At 42.7% G+C, this 22,726-nt stretch overlaps 1 protein-coding gene across 10 annotated transcripts in view; it reads right to left on the bottom strand.

The window, feature by feature from the left end:
* Positions 1–3,835: 3,835 nt before the first annotated feature.
* sema4ba (sema domain, immunoglobulin domain (Ig), transmembrane domain (TM) and short cytoplasmic domain, (semaphorin) 4Ba) overlaps positions 3,836–22,726 on the bottom strand; it is a 314,544-nt gene continuing 295,653 nt past the window's right edge. For 9 of the 10 annotated variants that reach the window (XM_069911428.1, XM_069911429.1, XM_069911430.1 and 6 more), the window contains 5 exons: positions 20,069–20,279; positions 17,380–17,495; positions 16,378–16,535; positions 15,084–15,178; positions 3,836–11,746 (listed from right to left, as the gene is read on the bottom strand). In XM_069911428.1, coding sequence (XP_069767529.1) covers positions 10,947–11,746; positions 15,084–15,178; positions 16,378–16,535; positions 17,380–17,495; positions 20,069–20,279 — 1,380 coding nt within the window. In that variant the 3' untranslated portion in view covers positions 3,836–10,946. The remainder of the gene's footprint in view (positions 11,747–15,083; positions 15,179–16,377; positions 16,536–17,379; positions 17,496–20,068; positions 20,280–22,726) is intronic. The other variant, XM_069911432.1, reaches the window with a different exon arrangement.

The raw sequence follows: 22,726 nt of genomic DNA, 5'->3' as shown, positions 1-22,726 counted from the left end.
ATGGAAGCGGTCAGCAGATGAGGCCACATCTGTGGAAAGAGAAACAGCTTTGGCATTTCAGGCCTGTCACCCTTCGTCAGAATTTGCTAAATGGTTCCAGCGTTGTTTTTTTTTAAATTACTAATTTCCAGCGTCATCAGTTCAAAACTTTCCTGTTTAATGTAATCAAAGCTGATGCCAATAATTCAATAAAAAAAAATTAAATAAAAAAAAAATCATTCTTGTGGAGAAAAAGAGGCATCGATATGTGTATCCTAATCAAATTAAGATTGGCAGAAGAGATATTGACCTCTTTTTAAATGTCATTTCAAAGCCTGATAAAATAATATGGGGAGAGTGCACATGATGAAGCCTCTGAGATAAAAATGCTGGAGGAAGTGAGAACTCAGCTGATCTCGCAGCGTACATAGGAGGTAAAAGTACATTACTGACATTTCAGGCCAGAGCCCTTCTTCAAGGTATAAATATCTGAGGATGACCTCTATGACAACGTGAAAGAAGATGTAGTGTTCTATGCTCAGAACTTTACAGTATAGTTGTATTTAGTCAGTCCAACTTCTGTTTGTTTCAGTCTTATGCATGTGAAATATTACCAGGTGGACTGGAAATCAATATTATTGATAAACTTTTCAATGCGCCAGAACGGTGACATTTATTAAGTATTTTAATAATCATTAATCCAATGGTTTTAAATAATTTCTACAATGCAATGTGATCCCTTAATACTGATTCAACATTCTTCCGAGTGCCCTGTCAGTCTTTCCCTACAAAAGCATCACCTCTACAATGGCAAGAGTAAAATGCGAACGTCTGCAGGCACAGGGAATGAAGTAAAAACACAATGCTGGCAGAACTGAACAGGCCAAACATACAGTATGCAAAAAAAAAGATGCATAACCAATGTTTCAAGCTTGAGTCCTTCATCTTTAACTTTGTCTTTTTTTTTATTTTTTATTTTTCACACCATAAATCACATTAGCCATGATATACACTATTTCTTTTTCACACATATACAGTGATTTTTTCTCCCCCCCCCTCATCCCAAGCCACCCCCCACCCCCCCCCCTAACTTTGTCTTTAAAGGACACTGTTTCACCTGCCGAGTTTCTCCAGCGTTGTGTTTTTACCAGGACAGTGGCAGCTGTAAACAACTGCTTGGTTGGGCTGAAGGGCCTGTTTCTGAGCTGTTTCTCTTCCAAACACTATCACTACAAGCAATCCTTGGGGCAGTGTCCTGGGTCCAACAATTTAGGGATGGCAGGTTCGTGGTGCTAAAGAGAGTGCGAGAAGAATTTGTGATCTCATTTAAACTTACCAAATTCTCACAACAGGCTGGACAATAGAAAGACGTGTCTCAAAGCTCCAGCTTCCAGGAGTAGGGGATGAAGTTGCAGACCAATTAGACTGAAATGAGAAATTTCTTCAGAGGGAAGACGGCTACTCTTTGGAATTTCATGGGAATGGAGGGCCAGTTATTGCTTTAATGCAAATTCATGGATTAGTTAAAATTAAGGGAATAGCAAGTCATGGTGGATATTGCATGAAAAACAGCATTGAGGTGGATGGGACACGACCTCGATGAATGGTGGGAGAAAGTTTGAAGGACTGAAGAATTATTCCTACTCCCATTTCTTCTGTTCTTTATCAACTTGAGTTGCTTCATCAATGATAGTCATTGTACAGTGCAGATTTACAAGGTTAGTTCCAGGGATGGCAGAGTTGTCATATGCAACAAGGCTAGAAAAACTGGACTTGTATCCATTGGAGTTTAGAAGGATGAGGGGGGACATGATTGAGGTATACAAAATCATCAGGGGGATAGACAAGGTGAAGTCTGATTACTTGTTCCCAATGATGGGGGAGACGAGGACTAGAGGGCATAGTTTAAGAATACAGGGTAGGCCCTTTAGGACGGAGATGAGAAAGCATTATTTAACCCAGAGAAGTGTGAATCTGTGGAATGCTCTGCCACAGACGGTGGTAGAGGCGGATTCGCTGACTATGTTCAAAAGAGAGTTAGATAAGACTCTTGTGGGTAACGGAGTTAAGGGTTATGGGGATAAGGCTGGAAAGGGGTACTGATGGTAATGATCAGCCATGATCTAAAATGGCGGTGCTGGCCCGACGGGCCAAATGGCCTACTCCAGCTCCTATTGTCTATTGTCTATTAATAATAGGGATGGCTTGCTGCACAATGTTTAGATTTACCCTTAACTCTTCAGCAAATGAAGATCGGACAGCATTAAGACAAGGCCTGATGACATTATCATTCATTTCACAAGAATTGACCATCTTTAACAACGAGGAGCCAGAGGAACTCGGTGGACAGGCAGCATCCAAGAGCAGAAATGGTCAAGACCATCTATGGAGAATAGGCATGAGAGAGTCTCACCAACTATCCTTGACGTTACCAACACCTGGTACCCCATCATCAGTATGCTAGGGCTCAGCATTGATTGGGAACTGACCTGGACCAGTCACGCAAATCCAGAATTCAAGAAACCAGCAGCCTCAGACAACTGGTTAAAAAAAATTGGCTTGCCATTATTTGACCAATCACGCAACACACACTCAAGCAGCCATAACATTCACTTATCTGGCATCGACCAATCCCCATACGTGCTGAATACCAGGGGTTTTACTGTGCTGTGGATACTAGAAATAATATGTGTCCTGCAGTGAATAATTTCCATCCTGACAGCAGAAAGGCTTTTGACCACCCACAAGACAAACTCTTCAGGAGTATGATAAAATACTGTCAACTTAAGTAGGTGAGTGTGGATCCAACAACTTTCTCTAAGTTTAATATCATCCAGGACAAAGCAAACCTCTGATTGGTTCCCCACTCTATTCAATTCTTCCTCCACTGATTCAGCGACTCCAATGTGGGCCATCTATGAAATGCGCTGTGATAACTCATCGATACAATTCCTGCAATGCTGCCAATCACCATCTAAAACCAAGCACTTCAGGCATGTGGGAAAATAAGCAATGCAGGCACTCCTCCAAGTTGCATGGCACCCTTGCTGGGAAATGCATCACTGTTCATTCATGGGAACTGGGTTAAAAATCCTGGAATTTCCACCGCCTTGAACTGCTGTAGAGCTTCGGCTGAAGTGTTGGTGAGTGGGAAGTAGTGTGATGCTGACTCCCCAGGTTATCGATCGGAGTGATTCACCACCACTGTTTCAATGGCAATTAGGTACAGGTGATAAAAGCCAGCTTTGCCAATAACACCCGGTCATTGAAGGGTGAGTGAATAAATAAATCGCTTCACATTAGGCACGAATGAGCCTTCCCATCCTTGTCTCAAGGGCTGCGATCCAAAACATTGAGTGTCCATGAATGTTACTTGACCTACTGTGGTGATACACCCACTAGCCAACTGCAGGGGGCGACCTGTGTACCTGCAAGAAGAACACTGGTGGACATCACTTGCCGAATGGACCAAGCCCCACTCGGTCGGCTGCCAATCATCCGGCAGGATATAAGCCACATCTGGCCCCTCAAGGTCAGTAACATGAAGCCAGCTAACTGCAGCAGGGACTTTAAGTGGAATAAGGCCTGTTGATCAGTCTTTAAGTCTTGTGCCTGCTTTCTGTACGACAGGGCAGCACACCTACGGAGTCACTTCATCTTGTCATTGCTTGCTCAAGGTTCTGGCATATGGCGTTTGTCCTCTTTGGTGTACTAACCAATCAGAGCTTCTTTCCCAGTCTTCCCTCCGCAGTCTCTAACTTACCTTCGATATAATTAGGTCGGAGGTACTTGAAATTAATAAAAAAGCTAAACTTGTAAGGCCATGTTGCTAAAACTCATTCACAAATACCAGTACCAAAATACAACATTTTTTATTGTTTTATTACAAACAAAAGGAAATAAAGTGCCTCTTTAATAATACAATACAATTACAAGATTAACATACAAAACACTAAACAAGCACAATTGTTGTTTTAGTGCTATCTAGAAGGCTTGGCAGTCTCAGACAATGTTTTTGACATCGACTCATTGTTTAGACCCTCATTTGTATCAGCAACTTAAAAAAATAACACATTTCTCCCTTTACCTATTTATTTATATTTCCATTTTACAAACAATATCACAATTTATTCAGAAGGTTTTGGATCCACATATGTTTAAGTACTGGTCTAAATCCTACTATTCTCCCTCCCGTGATCGGTCTCATTGTTAATAAGAAGAAGCAACTTTGGTATACCATAAAATACACTAAATGTTTTGAAGAAGCCACCTAATGCACTGCCTTATTACTGTATATGCCGACATTTCAGGTGACTGAGTTAATAAGATGGAAGCAAGAATTTCATCTTAAAATGTAGGTATGGAGCTACACTCGCCGTATAAGACTTTCCCCAAGTCTGGCACTTACACCTAGAGCTCGCTGCCCCAATAGTCCTTTACCATTCCATGTTTTGGATGTTGCTTAAGAGATCATCTTGATTCTTACATTATTGTGATGGAAGTGAGTAATTTTAATGTCAAGATCTGCTGGTGATTTCTGTGCTATTTTAGTTTTCTATCCCAGTACTTGTGGTGTTACACCACTGTCCTACTGCAGGGGGCAACCTCTGTACCTGCAGGAGTGTAAGGGGACAGGACACCTGGCCGGCTGTCAATCAGTCGGCCTGAAGGGATCAAGCCCCACCCGGTCGAGTGTCAATCACCCTCCGGGATATAAGCCTGTGCCGGCCTCCCGAGGCCTCACTCAGAGTTGCTGCAGCCACAGCCAGCCTGGCTCTGTGGAAGTCTTTGTGGATTAAAGCCTGTTGTACAGTCTTTACCTTGTGTGTGTCTGATTCTGGCTAACAGTGCACCATAGTACTAGATTATTTCTTTTCATAAAGCGACACCGCCACGAGGCAGTGGCTTTGAATTCTTTGTTGTTCTTCACCCATTTAAGCGCAAAAAATGCAAGTTTTATTTCTTGATACAACGTTTGATGCTGCTCGTGGACCATGACTGCTGCAGGCTTCTCTAGAATTGGCCAGTGGGCGGTGCCTCCTCTCACTGTACATGAGTGAAAACTTGAGCCCTTCCAAGGAACACGATCTTTAAACATTTAAAAGCACCGGCAACTGGCCACTGAGCGATTTATTATGACTGGCTTGACGAGACGGTGTAAACAGATGATGGCTGATCATTTACTGTTCGTCAGCCGTTGCAAATGGCAGCTGTTAGCTTCGGCTGCTGCGCTGTAATTTTAAGGTACGTTTTAATCACTATTAATCCAGCTTCCCAAGCGCAATATTTAGTGTTAGTACTGTAGAAGTTATGCGAGTGTTTTATGCTACTCTCATCACCATAGGGGACCCTCTGAACCACAGGATATTAAGGTTCGGATTTTACGTTTGATGTATAAAATGACCCCTGGTTTTAGGGCGACATTTTTAAGGTTCAATACGGTCCTATACGCCAACATATACAGTAAGTCTACAGGAGATCTCAAAGTGCTTTATGACCAATGGATTATTTTGGAAATATTGAGGGCAAAACTTGTCAAGTTACCCTGAGAATGCTTTGGAACATCTTCCATCTTAATGCTCTTTTGCATTCAAAATAACTCTTGAGTAATCTCTTAACTTTACCCTCAGCGATCTGAGTTATTTTCCTTCTTTAACCAAGATCAACACACAGTATCATAAATCACATAGTAGCACTCAGACAGGAAAATAAAAGTTTTCAATTTAAAATTGACCAGACAGGTCAAAATAAGCAACAAAGGATGATGATGTTTTCAGGCCAATTGTAGAAAATTTCAGAAAAATAACATCTAAAAATACATTTTCTGTTTGGTCATTGCCTTCTGATTGTAAAAACGGACACAGGAGCACAGAGCTATTGAGATCAATTTCATTTGCTCTCATGAAGACTGCCAAGCCTGTACCTAACACAATGAAAATGCCAAACGCTCAGGCAATTTTCTGTTGAAATTCTAAAACACTTCTACAGCAATTTACAAAAGGCCAATAAACATTTGTAACAAAACACTTAACAGATTCAGAATTCTGGCTGCAAAGTTTGAGGGACCATCTTTATCACAATTTACAGAAAATACACAAACACAGTACAATATTTACAGCATGTGTGCAAAAAGCCCAAATTTAAACAGCAAGGTGTGATGACTGGAAAGGTTTTATACAAAGTGCATAGGAAGTCAGAGAACAACAATTACCAGTTGGAGATTGGTGGACTGTGTTTAAATGGTTAATATCGTAGAGAGTGTTATAACATAAATATTAAGAGTTATTACGTGTACCTTGGTAAAACTTTGCTTGAATGTTCATTCATAAAATCATATTTTAATTAAGCAACTTATAATATTGTTACATTTGCTTTAAAAATATTATTTCCTCAAATATTCACAATAAAAAAAAGCAGTAAAATGCAACAGTGCATGCACATCTAAAAGATACGCAGGTCAATTAAGAATAGGCTTAGTTCTCAAGCGGAGGCTTGTGACACAGAGGTAATATAATCTGTCAGCTAAAACTCAAGTGCCTTTTTGATGCGCTTGACACGTTTCTCAAGATGCTGGTTCAGGTTGAAATGATGAGGCAGCTCTGCTAGTCTCCTGCAGCCAATTTAGAAGTGCCCAATTATCAGGGTCTGCAGGAGGTGGAGTGGTGGGGAAAGAGCAAAAGGAAGAGGATGTGGGATGCCGAAACCCACAGGCAACACCATCTGGGAAAAGCAAAGGAAGAAGAGGTGGGAGGGTAGGGTTAGAAGGAAACGCTGACAGGGTGAGATGCATTTTGGCTTGCGGAGAGCAGTAGCCTATTGATGGGGACCATTTGAACTAAGCAAGTGAAGGTAATGAAGGTAATCCAGGCTCTAGCCTAGTGGTTATCAAACTGCCTCTCTAAACTCACATTCTACCTTAAGCAATCCCTATGCCATCGGTGTTCTACGATTAGTAAGGGATTGCTTAAGGTGGTATGTGAGTGGAGAGAAAAAGTTTGGAAACCACTGTATTAATCGTCCCTAATTAGGTGCATGGTTTCAGAATTCCAAAGGAAATGGGACAATGACAATTTTTCTCAACCAAAATATTGCAGAAACAATTGGGTTTAGAGCAGTGGTTCTCAACCTTCCCTTCCCACTCACAAACCACCTTCAGTAATCCCTTACTAATCACAGAGCACTTATGGCATAGGGATTACTGAAGGAGGAATGTGGGTGGGGGGGGGGGGGGGGGGTTGCAGTTTGAGAAACCACTGATCTAGCTGAACAGCAGAACAGTCATGAGGAGCTGAATGATCCATTCTCATCTTTATGTCCCTGTGTTGTAAATTCTATATTAAGTAACATAATGTTACTGGATAACAATGAGCAAGTAACAACACAGTTTAAATTGAACTGTTCCATAGAGTGTCTTTACCATTTTGGATTTGTATGTATTTACATTTAAGTCTGCAGTTGCACCTTAAATATTATTTCCCACATCGATAGGAAAATTGAAAAAGAAACCAACTTTAGAGTGAGACATATTTTTAAACCCATCCTTTCACACTTACATTGCTAGTTATGTTATTATTTCTACATCCTTACTGGAACCTTCTAACAGTGAAAACACCTGCCTCAGAAATCGGGTTCATTAACGAGAGAAAAGAAACTGTGAATATAGGTGTGATGTTAGGAAAGGAAATGGAAACTACAGTCTGACATTCTCATTGTAGGTAGTTGATTATATTTTCATGGGATTACTTCTAAGAAACCCATGGAACATTTTCACCTATTCCCTGACATAAAACGTACTCCAAGGAGGGCAGTGTTTGATAGCTCTGCTGGTCTCCAAGAGGAGCTCGATATGATCTCCCTGTGTCTGGTCAGTTTGCCTTGTTATTCTTGTTTAAACAATACAGCGCGGTAGAAGGCCCTTGTGGCCCAGGAAACCCGTGTTGCCCAATTACACCTAATTAACCTACCAACCCTGAACATTTGGGAGGGTGGCTCCATTACTTCTCCTCACACCACCCACCCACTCACTCACTCCCTCCTCCCCCCACATGCCAAAGACAGGCAAGTTGATAGGTTAAATAGTCACTGTAAATCACCCCACATGTGCAGATAAGTGCAGTCCTGGTGGTTAGATCCAGGAGAATATGGAGAGAATAGAATATGTCTAAATGGGTAGCTCATGGTCCATGCAGACTCATTGGACCAACTGTGTGCTCTTTTACTCTATGACCTGCATTCATATTCCCAGCGGATGAGTAGCAGAAATTTGAACTCTATGCAAGGATTGTTCTCAAAGGATATCTACATAAATTGGGCTTTTTTTTCATTGGCGTTTATCTAGAAATTGGATCTAAATTTAGTTATTTTAGTTGATCTAGTGATTTTAGCCATAAGGAGTACCTTGCGCTTACTTTGAATATGTTTGGGCCTGTTGAAGTCCTATCCAATGAGAAATCAGAATTTTGTTGAGGCATTGATATTTCAATGGCTAAGACTGCTGCCAAGAAATTGGACATTATTCATCTTCTCACAAGTTTTGTTTCCCGTCCATATTTCCTGTTTATAATAACTTAATCAAAGAGCATTTTAATTATTGGAGGACTACTAGATGGAAAGATCGTGACCTGATTTGTGATCTCTTCACAATGAAATGAGCACACCACACTGAATATGAGAAAGATATGCTATTAATGGTGTTCTGTGTACATAAAAAAAAACATCCACTTTGTTCAGGCTGAGGGCTCCGCGCAAGCTAACTGTGAATCATGAACCCCTCAATCTGTGGACCCAACCTACTGATCAAGCCAGTATCGCTATGGGCTTCGTAGATGAGGTGTGCGGAGGGGGAGGGGCGGGGTATTTTCCTGGAGGGACGAATGTACCCTATCCACTCCCTTTCACCTCCCTTTTCTCCCGCCTTCCATGGTCCCTCTCTATCCCCATTCATGGAGAGATCTTGTCTTCAAAAAAAAAGCTGATTCACTTCCCAAAGGTAAGCAAGCAGGATATACAGAAGAACCCAATTGGAGTGCAGCTATTAAACTGGGCTTACTCTCTCTCTCTCTCTCTCTCTCTCTCTCTCTCTCTCTCTCTCTCTCTATATATATATATATATATATACTTATAAAAACAGCAAACCACATTGTTGATTTCTTAAAGGATGCCCCAATTTCCCGTTTTCTTTGCGAACTCCTTTTTAACATTCAAAAGATGCCTGTAGGCCCATTTTTAATGAAAAGATTGGATGCTGACAAAGTGCCTCAACTCTCTCAAAATGGAGCAGCTTCAACTGCGAGTTGGTAGCACTGTTCCCTCAAACCCATGTGGTTTTGCAACCAGCGCTCAAAGGAGATTAATGCGCGCACAAAAAGCCAGTTACCAAAAATAATGTAGTGATTAATAATGACACTTATTGAAAATAATCTCTTGGCTCACTGTTTCTGTTAACTAGTTAGTCGGTCGAACAAGTAAGTAAGCATACTTGTGTTATATTAAGACATGACAAGACAGTTTGATTAGCCATGAGTGATAGACTGTGCCAAAATTATCTTAAAACAATTTTGTTTACATTTGCACAAGCATCCAGTGGGCACATACTTTTGTCACAGGAAGGAAATTTGCACAACTTCAGATTTTTGCTCACACTGACTAAAAATGAGAGGGAACGTCAGTGGGTAAGGATAGTTTTAGATTTCTATCTTCTGCAGAATCGTTGCCATCTCTATCTTACATCATATCAACACATACTGACTGCTACATCTCGGGAAGTGGACTTGTGCTCACATTCCGCAATGGATTGCGCCTTTTTCGTTAACAACCCTCTCGCTCTCTGCTCCTAAAGATGATCATTCTGAAATGTTTTAGGACATTTTGACTACATTCAAGGTCTTATAAAGATGTTAACTGGCACATTAGTTACAGAACCTCCCAGTGCATCCTCAACCCAAGGACACCTCATTCACCTTTGTCTTTCCTGCAAACCGGCACAGATTAAAATTCATGAATCATTATCAATTTACTGTCTCATCTAAAATGCCAGATTGTTGTCAGCCATTTGCTGGTTTCCAGCAATATTACCTATTCAAAAGAGGCACACAAACACAATACATATCTCAGGACCCACTGACTTACTGTCCAAATACCACTGCTTACTTAGCCAAATACACATGCACCCAACCACTACATTATTACTAGTCCTTCACTTCAGTTACTTTTTCAACAATATATATTAAAAAATCCCGTCAGTTTACAAAGGAATCACTCGTACAATTTTCAAATGACGTTTTTTTTCCTGGAAACCATATTATTATCTTTGACAAATTTCTCCCCCATCTGTGAGGATAAATTGTGATTGTTAACGTTAATGGCGAAATGCATTCTTGTTCTGCATGCTGCAGGGTGATATCCATCCATAGCAGGTCAACCGTCTGTCTATTTCACATAAAAAGGGGTTTGAGCAGATTTCCTGTATTCACAAGGTCATCAGATGGATTAAGAATCTGCAGCAAAATTATTTAGGGTTTTATGTGATGTTCGGTTATGTCACATTTTATCACACCATTTCCTGCGACTTCCATCGTTACCTCTGAATGCATGCTCCAGTTCATTTGGCACAGCACGTTGCTTTACTTCCGCTAACAGAAGTCTTGCGCTCGCTCTCCAACCCACTAAAATAAAAACCAAAGCCACAAACCTTGAGCCCGAACTTGCAAACAAATTGGGGAAAGTTGTCACTCATGCGCTGCTGCATGCGGTTCGGCCGACGATGACTGACACACAAGTTCACTAAAGCGTGATTTACACACCATCCATGCATGTGGAATACATACTGAAATGGTAGACAAAATGGCACAGTACAAATGTTTCTGTCTTTTAAGCTGCCAAGCCTTGCGTTTTTGATTCTGTTCGGTTGGTCCCTTTTCCCAAGGCCATATTGTGAAAGGTTTTGGCTCACTCTAACCTTTGATATTTCACACCACCGAGTCTTTGATTTCAGGGCCAATCCTCACCCGAGGCTGCAACCCATGTGCTGAAATCTCCACGTACAAGTTTTTTTGGTTGGTTTGGTTGTTTGGGGACTGGACATAACCAGCGTCTTTGGCTCCGAGAGTGTTTTCCAGCACTGGCGTACTGCAGATGTGTTTGTCATTCAGGCTCTGGTAACCTTTGTGGTGTTCCGAAGCTGCCACTTGAACAGGGTTTCCGTTTAAAGGGAGGCTTTCGTGCTGTATTTCAATTTTCCTTTGTTTCTTCTGTGGTATGTTTGAACACTCGCCATCCTTAATCAGCGATTTCATCTTGTCCCTGTTCCGGTACAAAAAGATCAGGGACGAGACAGCAACTGTTAATCCGAAGACCACACTCACAGTTACAAACTCAGCCCAGTAGTTCTTCCCGTTGTGTGGCAAAAACCGGCTCTCACTGCTGAGATGATTTATCACGATCCCTTTGTCTTGCAATCCAGGACTTTGTCTCAGCACTGCAATGGACTTTCGAGATGCATGCAAGGTCGTGGCTTCATTAGAAAGGTCCAACCTCACACAATAGTTTGCAACCAGCAGCCAGAAGTCCTCTTCAACAGCCCAGCACTCAAATATGCCCAGAGGCTCTGCGGTGGCGATAATTCCTCCATCAGGAAGCACCACGAATGCAGTATCTGCCATCGCCCCGTTGTGCACCCACTTCCTCGAGGCAAAGTTTGACTGTATATTGCATGGCAACACCTTAAAATTGTTGAGTGGCACAGTGACAGACTCACAGGGGGCATTATCTGTTTACAAGAGAAAAAGAACAAAGAAATTTAGTAAAGCACGCTTCATAGACAGATAAGGCGGCTTCAGCTTTCTCCCTGTATTCATATAAATATGATCCAGAAGTAGTAACACTTTTGGATGTCATACAACAATGGAAATCCTCTAATAAACATGGAAGCTCCTCTTCAATATAGTAAAACCCTTGGTATCTGGCACCTGCGGGGGATTGGTAGATGCCAGCAAAATGAGTTTTCCGGTTTCATATTTTAAATTTTAAAAAATTATACATACAGGTCGGTTCTTGAGACTCACAAGACCAAACTCATACACCAGCGTTAAGAATAAACAGTTCAAAAGACAAAAGGCAGTGAACAATGTAAATAATTTGAAAACAAAATCACCATTGTAGTCCCTCATTATGCAAAGTTCACTTTAATAGGTAATTCCCGTAACTTACAAAGTATAAATTTATTAATATTCTTCATTTTTTTTTGCCGGTTGCTTGAATTCCAGGTAACAGGGGATTTTACTGTACTTAGCAACTAAAGTATACATAGAGGCATTAGTGTCAGGAGTGATTACAGTGGGTTTTGCCTGATTTAAAATTGGAACATCAAAGCGTGAATACATTTAACTACCTTGTCCTCAAGCCAGCACTTGGATTTATTATTGACCAACAAACTGACAGGTTACCAATCTACCACGTGGTGTAGAGGTATAAACCAAACAGACTTTGCACTCTTGCTATTAGTTCAAAGGATGGGAGTATAAGGTCAGATTCTTGGATGGGAGTATGAGGGCAGATTCTTGGATGAGAGTACGAGGGCAGATTCTTTTTACTGTTTGATGCACATGGAGACTGAGCGCGGCTCTCTGCCAGAACATGCAATTGCAAATGTGACCTTGTAGTTCACATGCCTGAGCGTTAGATTTCAGAAAAAAATGTTTACATAGCAAGCATAACCATCGGGAAAGATTGAATAGGCTGGGACTCTTTTCCTTTGCAAAGGGAAGGCTGAAGATCGACTTCAGCAGGAGGGAGGGGTCTGGTTTGGCAGATGCTACATATCAGGGGTGACCAAACTACAGTCCCCCCAGGCCAACTGCAGCCTGCTGCCCATTTTTAAGTGGCTCATTAGAAGAAAGGGAAATAAACGGCAGCACTGATGCAGATCTGTGGATAGCGGGGAGCAAAGTCTCAGCACTCCCCCACGGGGTCCAACCGCCCAGTCTGACTGCCGTTGACTCTCAACAGGCGTTAAACGCCCGGTTCAATGAACCAACGGGGCTTGAAAACTGCTGGGCTTCAATAATGTTTGGTCCCTGACTTTTCAGTTTGTGGCCAACTACCAGAAAAGGTAGTTGCAGAGGCCGCTTCAATTTGTTGGGGACTCCAGAACCAGGATTATTAATGTGAGATGGTGTCCATCAGGAAACTGAGGAGAATATTTGCCTTGAATAATCAGAGCAGATGAGGTGATGAGAAAAGTACTACCTGAAGAGATGCTGTTGATTGCAAGAGAATGAAAGGGCAAAGGAGGACATGCTGATGGAGTTGGATGAAGCTGATGGAAATATTAGTGCAGACCCGTTGGACCCAATGATTCCGTGCTGTAACTTTTACGCAATTCTACAGGATACTTCAGTTTATTAAGATATGTTGAATTCTACACATCCAACTAATGAATGTTTTTGGCTACATAATTTTTACTGCTGATGCGGTTCCTGAAATGCGAATGTGAGGGTCAGGATTCCATGCATTAAACCGTGAAAATCATCGAAGTGGTGTTCAGTGCACACGGCATCTTAAAGTGTGCATTTAAACTAAGTGATTTACATTATTCATTTTCCAGCAAAATTCTGATATATGCATCCAAATGGAATTTACACATCTCATGGCTGCATTTGGAGCAAGCAAGCAAAAGGACAGACAACCTGAGGCAACGCTTATCACGTAACTAATCTTTATGCTTGATATGGACAGTTACTCAAGTGAGGAAAATAGAAAATTGTATTTATATAACAGCTGAAACATGGCAGTACGCTTCACAGAAGCATTATCAGGCAATAACCAACTTCTGATCAAAAGCTGAAGCAAACTCATCTGCTTTATGCATCAGTTTTAAACTTTCAAATTTGAAGTTTAGACATGCAGTACAGTAACAGTAGCAGCCTGTGCCACCCAATCACACCCAATTGGCCAACATCGCTTTTGTTTCACACCCCGTATGGTTTTTTGGAAGGGTGGGAAGAAACCAGAGCACCTGGAGAAAACGCACGCAGACGTGCGGAGAACGCACAAACTCCTCACAGACAGCGCTGGATTCAAACCCCTGTTGCTGGCGCTGTAACAGAGTTGTTCTAATCGCCTTGCTAGCCACGCCACCCTTTAACGGGGGGGAGAAAAGTATGAGCCACTCAGGGCCACGAGGCCCCAAAAACATATCCGTCATTCACGGAACCAAGAGAAAACATGGGTTGAGGAAATAAAGAGCAGTAGAGAAATCCTAGAACTTTATATCGCCAGAGATGCACAGAAATGAGGGATTTAAATGTGGACTAGGAGGTTTTGCTGAGGTGTAATCAAACAATGTTTGACTTTGAGGCCTATTCAGATATTAAATAGATGACAAACAGCTTGCCCAATGACAAAGGAAATAGAAAGAGGAAAAGGGCCAGAGGTTTAGGAGCATAGGACATTGGCAGGTGAAGGGCACAGGCCTTCCCTCCTCATTGACGTGATCTACTGGGATCGTTGGCTCATAAAATCATTGAGGACCCCTTCTACCCTGCACACGGCTTCGTTCAGCTGCTCCCATCGGGAAAGAGATACAGGAGGATCAGAGCCAGCACCGACAGGCTGAGAAACAGCTTCTTCCCATGGGCAGTGAGAATGCTGAAGGACCAAAGGAACTGCTCATACTGACCATACTCTCATACTGTATTTATGAAACTAATTATTTGTATGTGTGAACACTTGCTCTGAATATGTGTCTGTGTGGTTGTGTGTCTGCGTGTTTTGCACCGAGGACTGGAGAACGCTGTTTCATCAGGTTGCACTTTTGCAATCAGATGACAATAAACTTGACCTGACTACCTGCCAATGTTGGATCAGAATGGAGGGGGTTTCAAAATAAGAAGCCGATTCAACATGTTCAACATCTCTTGCTGGAGTGCTTGAAACTTGAGAACCTGAGTCTGGTCATGAGCACTCGTTTTTTTTCCACTGACTTGTTGCCAACCCACCGTCACGCAGATTAGAAAATAAATGCCATATTTAGAAGCAGGTGCAAGATTACCAAGTAAAACACAGAAGTAACTGTCCACAAGAGACCAAGGGCAGGGAACACTTACGATGTGGTCGCAAAGCTCTGGGCCCCAACAACGAATCGTTTGGCTGCCAGCAGTGTTGTTCTGGCCTGCCGTTCTCAATGTCTTGCTTCCAAAGGCTGTGAACGAAACATTCTGCGGTTAGCGAGTGTAAAGGGATAGGGGGAGAGAGTGGGAAAGTGGTGCTAAGGCCAAGAATTAAAATTTGAGGGCTGACCTGCTGCTTCAGGTCCTCTTATGGAGTAGCCAATGTGGTGGAAGGGAACAATTGTCCATATGGTAACAGTCAAAATAGGATGAATGTTAATGATCTTTTGATGCATAAGATGTCACACCTATCACTGAACCTGACACTCTAACCCACTTAAGTCAGAGCATGACAATTGTCTGGAAGACACTGAGGAAATTCAATATCCAATATACCAGATTAACACAGACCAATGCAAATGAGCTTTTAGACAGAAGCAAGTTGTTGTTGATGCTGGGGAGGGGCAAAAAAAAAAAAAAAATGCTGGAACTATTCAAGAACTAATGCAGCCTTGAAACAGACTTAACATTTTAATGTTCCGAGCTGGGTGGAAAAGGTAGAGTAGGAGATCCTGGATTGAGTGAGAGGCTTAAAAAAAAAATCAAATATCTGGAGTGGAAACCAAAAATAAAAATGGTGGAGCTGCTGCACGCTGGTGGGGACCACAGAGAGCAGGGAGCGGGCACACAGGGCTCCTCCACAGGGTTCTGCTGCCCAGTTCAACTACCAATGGCGCTTGTTGAAGGAGCCAACGGTGGGTTATTTTGAAATCCTCTGGGCCCCACGACGGCAGGGCCTGTAGACAAATTTTTAAACACCACTCTGTTTCTTCCTAACGTGTCAGGATTTGGATCACCAATAAATTATAATTACCAAGCCTCTGTGATCACTGGCCCACCATCCAATTTGGATAGGGACATGGATGGGAGGGTTATAGAGGGCTATGAACTGGGTGAAGGTCAGTGGGACCAGGCGGAACAACACTTTGGCTCAGATTCGAAGTGCTGACAGGCACTTTTTCTGTGTTGTAATGATCTATGGTTCTAATTGTCTTCTTGGTAGCCCATCCTTCCTTCTCCCCTCATCTCTGATCAAACTGCTCACCCCCCCACTTACTCCCTTCAATGATCCCCCAACATCCCATTCTCTGACCTGGGCAGGTCTGATTCTTTCACAGTCTGTTTGGGATCCAGACCCAACTCCTCCTCACTGTTCAGAGCCTGACACCAATCGTTAACATCACCAGCATCCCTCCATCAGTGCCTCGGGTACTAAGGTAAAGCTACTTACTGGTCCATCTGCAGACCTCGTATGTCTCTACAACTGTACCTGTCCCAGGCACAGTAAGGATCCCTGGCCAGGATACACTCTCCACAGCTCTGGTAAATAGTGCAATTGGAGACAGACAGCTGGACCACTCCTGTGTATGACGATGCGTATAACATTCCCTGTGGATTGAGGAGAATAGGTTTAGCTTGCTTCCCAGCCAACAGACTGATGAATCCAGCTCACGATCATTCATAATATTGCAGAGTGACTGAGTAATTCATTGCAATGGAAATATAGATTTGAGTCTAACATTAAATGTTGAAGATGAATTGATTTTTTTTTCTGAAAAAAAATGATCAATCTACACAAAGCCTGGATTCAACATTTAAATACAGTGCTTGAGAAAACATTAACACTACCATTTGATTTATATATGGACCTTTAATTAGTAGCTGTCCTGTTTCTGATCTAGACAGTTCGACGTGGAACCTTTTTTTATCATTTTGACTGACATACAGTTTGGTATGTGTATGCACCTGGCCCTCTGTGCCCAGATCACAAAGGTACTGGCAGTCCCTAAGAGATCTTGCCAGAGAATCGTAGAAATGCAGCCTATTATGTTCCTGCCACACATTATTATCATCCTATTGAACAGCAGAAAGACAGTGGAGGGTTTACAAGGTAGCCTGCCGTGCTATCAATAAACATTGACCCCTCCCACATGTCCTCATTGAGACAAGGGGGGGGCAGCGATCTACAATTTCTCGGATCTCCGTTAATTTCCCATTCCTTCCCTGCCCACTCCCCAACCCCCATTGATTTAAGGCACAAAATTCTGGGGGGAACACCCGCGTGATCTGCCTGTGATTGACGGTTATGAACAAAAAAATTTTAATGAAACCAAGTATCTTTTTCAGAGACTGATACGCGGCTCGGCAATTATTACCGTGTTTCCTGACATGCAAAAGAATTTACTTTGCCTCCTTGTAGAAAATGAAAAGTCGCCCTAAATCAAATCCGTACCTGCTTGGAATCCAGAATCAGATTTTCCACTGGCTGCGGTTCCGCAAACAGAGTGATTTCCTCAATAATGTGAACCTTTCGATTCACGTTTATGGCTTTGTGTAATAACCCAGTATCTGTCAAGTAAACAAGAAATAGTATGTTTCCAAGGATGGGAAAATCCAGAACCCGGGGCCATGGTTTGAGGATAATAGGCAAACCATTTAGGACCGAGATGAGGAGGAATTTCTTGACCCAGAGGGTGGTGAATCTGTGGAATTCATTGCCACAGAGGGCAGTAGAGGCAGGTTCATTAAATCTATTTAAGAGGGAATTAGATCTATTTCTTCAGTATAAGGGTATTAAAGGTTACGGAGAGAAGGCGGGGACGGGGAACTAAACTTTAAGATCAGCCATGATCTCGCTGAATGGCGGAGCAGGGTCGAAGGGCCGAATGACCTACTCCTGCTCCTATGTTCTATGTTTCTATTGCTGTAAATTTTATAAAGTGGGACTATTTTTAGACAATGTAAACAGATTTCATCTTAAATATTTACGTTAGGTTCCATTGTGGATTGGATAATGTTTGAGGTCCTCTCATAAGCCATTAATAAGCTACATAGAAATAATTACTTAAAAAAAATCTGTTCAGCATTTTTAACTACACAAAATACGATTGAATTACTAGCCTTGAAAGACAGATCTTTATTATGCCATTGGTAAAACACAGGATTCCGTTGACATCGTGGCAAAGTGAAAAAACACACTCAGCAGGTCAAACAGTAGCAAAGGTAAAAGATAGATCAGCAACATTTCAGGCTTGAGCCCTTCATCAAAGTGTGGGATATTATGTCATCAGTGGGTAGGAACTGTGATCCACAATTTCTGCAGACTATGATATGGACAACCTCATTTACAAGGATGGTGCTCTCCCGAAGACAGACAGAGGCACTGTCTCTCACTCACTAATGGCCTTCTTAACCACAAAGACTAGGCTGAGGGAACGATAGGCTTTAATATACAGAAGACCCTTGCTGGCCCGGATCCAGGTACAGGAATGGCAGGAAGGGAGAAGTGGCTCAATCTTTATGGCCCAGGACCACAGGCGAGGAGTCATAGGGTATGAGTCATCGGTGGGCAGGCCAGCTCCATATATACAGTAGTCAACCATACAATGGAGGAAACATATCACCACAGCTATATACTTCAATTGAAAACATTTAGCAAAAAATTAAAAAAAAATGAAAGTTATATTTATCATTCATGCCAGAGCTGATTCTATTTATTCTTCCACAGCACCTAATCTTAATTTATAAAGTTGATCGTTAAAATGATCCTGATGTTACGCAATGCAGACGACCGCTATTGCCCGTCGTCCCTCTGACTGACTGCACGGACTTCCTCTGGGTCGCTAGCTCCAAAAGAAATGCTTCAGCAAAAAGAGAAAAGGCTGGTGAAGCTCATCGGGTGAGAGGCAGCGTATACGTAGAAGGAAAAACAGTTAATATTTCTGGTCTGGAACTGCTCATCGTACAGAGAAACGAGGAGGTAGTTTAGGCAAAAGAGAGGAGGGGGGGGAGGCCGGGCAACGGATGGAACAAAGGGAATTTCTCAGACAGGATAAAATAATGTGGCGCTGAAGGAGTTCCTTGTCCAGGTAACACATTATGTAATCTGGCCTACTGGGATTTGCCCAGCAGGTCAGACTACATACAGGAAGGAAAAGGCAAAAAGGAATGCCTGCCTGCTTTTTGATTATTTCTTGAAGGGCTCAGGCCCGAAATGTCAGTAATATAACTTTAGCTCCTATGGATGTTGCGAGACCGGCCGAGTTCCTCCAGCATTTACTGAGTGTTTATACAACTTTAATGTTTCACCCCAAGCCTCATGAACCTTGTACAGCCTCCAGATTTTTCTTTAACCATTGGGATTGTAAATCCTCCTTGTCGGCTTTGCTGGTTCACTCCTTAAAAGATCTCCAACTTACCATTTCTGAAAAGGTAATCACTTGCATACCGCTTTTCCAGCTAATAGAGGACAAGATGATTCAGTCTTTTCTGAGGGTTTACAGCATCGAGTCCATGCTGCTGAAGATCCAGCTGCGCTGGATGGGTCACGTCTCCAGAATGGAGGACCATCGCCTTCCCAAGATCGTATTATATGGCGAGCTCTCCACTGGCCACCGTGACAGAGGTGCACCAAAGAAAAGGTACAAGGACTGCCTAAAGAAATCTCTTGGTGCCTGCCACATTGACCACCGCCAGTGGGCTGATAACGCCTCAAACCGTGCATCTTGGCGCCTCACAGTTTGGCGGGCAGCAGCCTCCTTTGAAGAAGACCGCAGAGCCCACCTCACTGACAAAAGGCAAAGGAGGAAAAACCCAACACCCAACCCCAACCAACCAATTTTCCCTTGCAACCGCTGCAATCGTGTCTGCCTGTCCCGCATCGGACTGGTCAGCCACAAACGAGCCTGCAGCTGACGTGGACTTTTTACCCCCTCCATAAATCTTCGTCCGCGAAGCCAAGCCAAAGATACCACTGAATAATTGCAAAGCTCTAATTGTTGCATCCATTGATACAGATTGCTATCTGTTCCCAAAGCAGGAAGGATAAATCAATGCGCATTAGTAAATGCAAGGTATCATTTAATTTTTGGTTCGTCGCTGTAAATGAAGCAGGGAGATGCCGTCTAATTAAATCTCCATACCTGTGCCCACAAACAGAACATCATATTGCCCGTGGATACTTTGGACTCTGTCCACTGCAAGCTGCGTGTACTTTACATGCTTCTTCATCAATAAGGGTTTGCTCTTGACACTCTCTTCCATCAGAAAATGGTCCTTTGCAAAATTCAATACTTTGTCTGGCATTTGGAATGAAGACGTTATGTTCATGGCTCTTACACTGTCTGTAATGCACTGAAAGAGAAAACAAAAGGTACACTTGCAATAATTAATTAACATTTACGATCTGCATTTTCACCTCATTGTGAAAATCACCACTTTATCCTGACATTAATGTCTGCGATGAGTATAACTCAACAGAGCCTCTTTAACTCTGAAGGTTTTTAGACTGCAGGCATGTAACGGCACAATCAATGAAATGTGCCGTTACTCGGGCAGTCGAGAAAGGAAAGTGCAGGAATTTTTAGTCACGATTTATGCTGCTGGACCCCTACTACTTTTTGGGGAAGCCTGCAGTCTAAATTGCACCGCATAACTCACCTCATGAATCCGACATCCAGCTGATGACGCACGTCAAAGCGCCGGGACTAATGTGCACAGGAACTTATGTAAACGTCCACAAGGTGAGTAATTAATTTATATTAAAGTTTTTCCACAGATTTTTCAAACATTGCTGTTTGAAAAAGAACAATTCTGTCATACTCATAAATGAGTGTGTTCACTCCCCTGTCACCAGCAAACCTCACATCACACCGGCCTCATCAGCGAGTGGGAGACTGCCCTCAGGCAAACCGATGCGGCTTAAAGTGACATCCAACGAAAGAGACATTTCAGTCTTGCTCTTGTCTCTTCGAGCCAGCTGAGTGGATAATTATTCAACTTCTGAATGTATAATGCCCTGGACATGAATGGATATATAAGTGTGTAGCTAGCTGCTACAAGCTAATGGCCTAAAGCACAGGAGAAGTTATAGCTGCGTGCAGGTTAGCTCAGAAAGAACACGCTGGATCTACGTTGAAAAATAAACAACAGGTTGGGAATGACAGGAAAAGATTTTGGTTGCAGTAGTTGCAGGATTGTAGAGTTAACTGCTGTAGTGACTGGTGCAGACCTCGAGAGAGTGGGGAATGGAGACCAAGTGCTCCCCGAGTTGTCCTACCCATGAATGCTACATAAAGGAGCCAACCCTTCGGGGTGATAGTCGAATCAGAATCAAAATTTATTGTCACGCGCTGGTCATGAAATTTGTTGTTTTGCAGCAGGTGCAAATATTGCTCTAAATTATATTTCAAAAGAAATAAACAGAAATTCGGAGAAAGCATCTGTGGTTTATTGTCCATTCAGAAATCTGATGGCAGATGGGTAGAAGCTGTCTTTATGCTGCTGGGTGATCATCTTCAGGCTCCTGTACTTAATTTCCTAATGGTAGCAGAGTGAAGAAGGCATGGTCTGGTGGTGGGGATTCTTCAGGATGGAGGCTGCCTTCTTAAGATTCTGCTTCTTGGAGATGCCCTCAATGGAGTGAAGACTGGCACCTGTGATGTCACAAGCCATGTTAACACTCTAGAGCTTTTTCTTGTCCTGTACATTGGCAACTCCATACCTGACAGTGATGCAACCAAAGAGAATGCTCTCCATGGTACATCTGTAGAAATTTGCAAGTCTTCCAAATCTCCACCAACTCCTTCATGAAGCATAGCCACCGGCAAGCCTGCTTTGTCATTGCATCGGCAAGGAGGTCCCAGAACAGATTCTCTGAGATGTTGACACCCAGGAATTTGAAAGTCTTAACCCTTGCCCTGTTCTCCTGATTTCCACGTTTTGCTAATGTTGAGGGCAAGGTTGTTGTTGTGACGCCACTCAACTTGCTGATCTAATTGAAATGACCGCAGGCAAATTTGTCCAAAATACACAGTCAACTTCATGACTCATAACATTATGAATGAAATTCATTGGAAGGCTGCCAAAGCTATTGGGTATGACATCCAATGATGGATGGTTATATTAAATATTGTCCGTGACTTATGCAAACTCACCAATTCCTTACAAATGTTTCATGGTTCAACGTATGATAAATCTAATTCATCAGGAGTAATTCTGGAATTACATTGTTCAGTGCTGATAAAACAACAGTCCTTAACAAGTTGGAAATGGCAGAGAGATGTAGTAGTTGCAGAATTGTAGAGTTAACTGCTGAATAGACTGGTGCAGACCTCGGGAGAGTGGGGACACAGAGCTCTCCCAAAGGGTCCTACCGCCCAGTCCTACTGCCAGCTAGCTCCATGCAGGCTTTAAAATGGCCTGTTAAAGAAGCTGATGGGATTTTATTTAAAATTCTGTGAAAGCAGGGTCTGGGCCTGGTAGCGGTGTCTATATTCGATAGCCATGGGCTGGGGGGGTGGGTAGCAATGGGCTGTCGCAGGGCACCAATAACAGGATGAACACCTCCCATTGAAGAGGTAAAGCAGAGATGACCACCTGACGGATGGTGACCACGGTGGAAGACCAGTGAAGGGCTCTGTAGCCGATGGGCGCACACAGCCAGTGTGATACTGCTAACTTGCTGGAGAGGAACTCACACAGACTGCTGGCAACGAGCTCAAAGGACCCATACAGGCTGTGGGGTGTTGGGGACTGGCCTGTGAGAACCAGGTTGCTGAGGGCAAGAAGGGCTTCCAAAA

Source organism: Narcine bancroftii, chromosome 14 (assembly GCF_036971445.1).
Source record: "Narcine bancroftii isolate sNarBan1 chromosome 14, sNarBan1.hap1, whole genome shotgun sequence".
Taxonomy (NCBI): domain Eukaryota; kingdom Metazoa; phylum Chordata; class Chondrichthyes; order Torpediniformes; family Narcinidae; genus Narcine; species Narcine bancroftii.
This window is presented reverse-complemented; position numbering and strand designations above follow the sequence as displayed.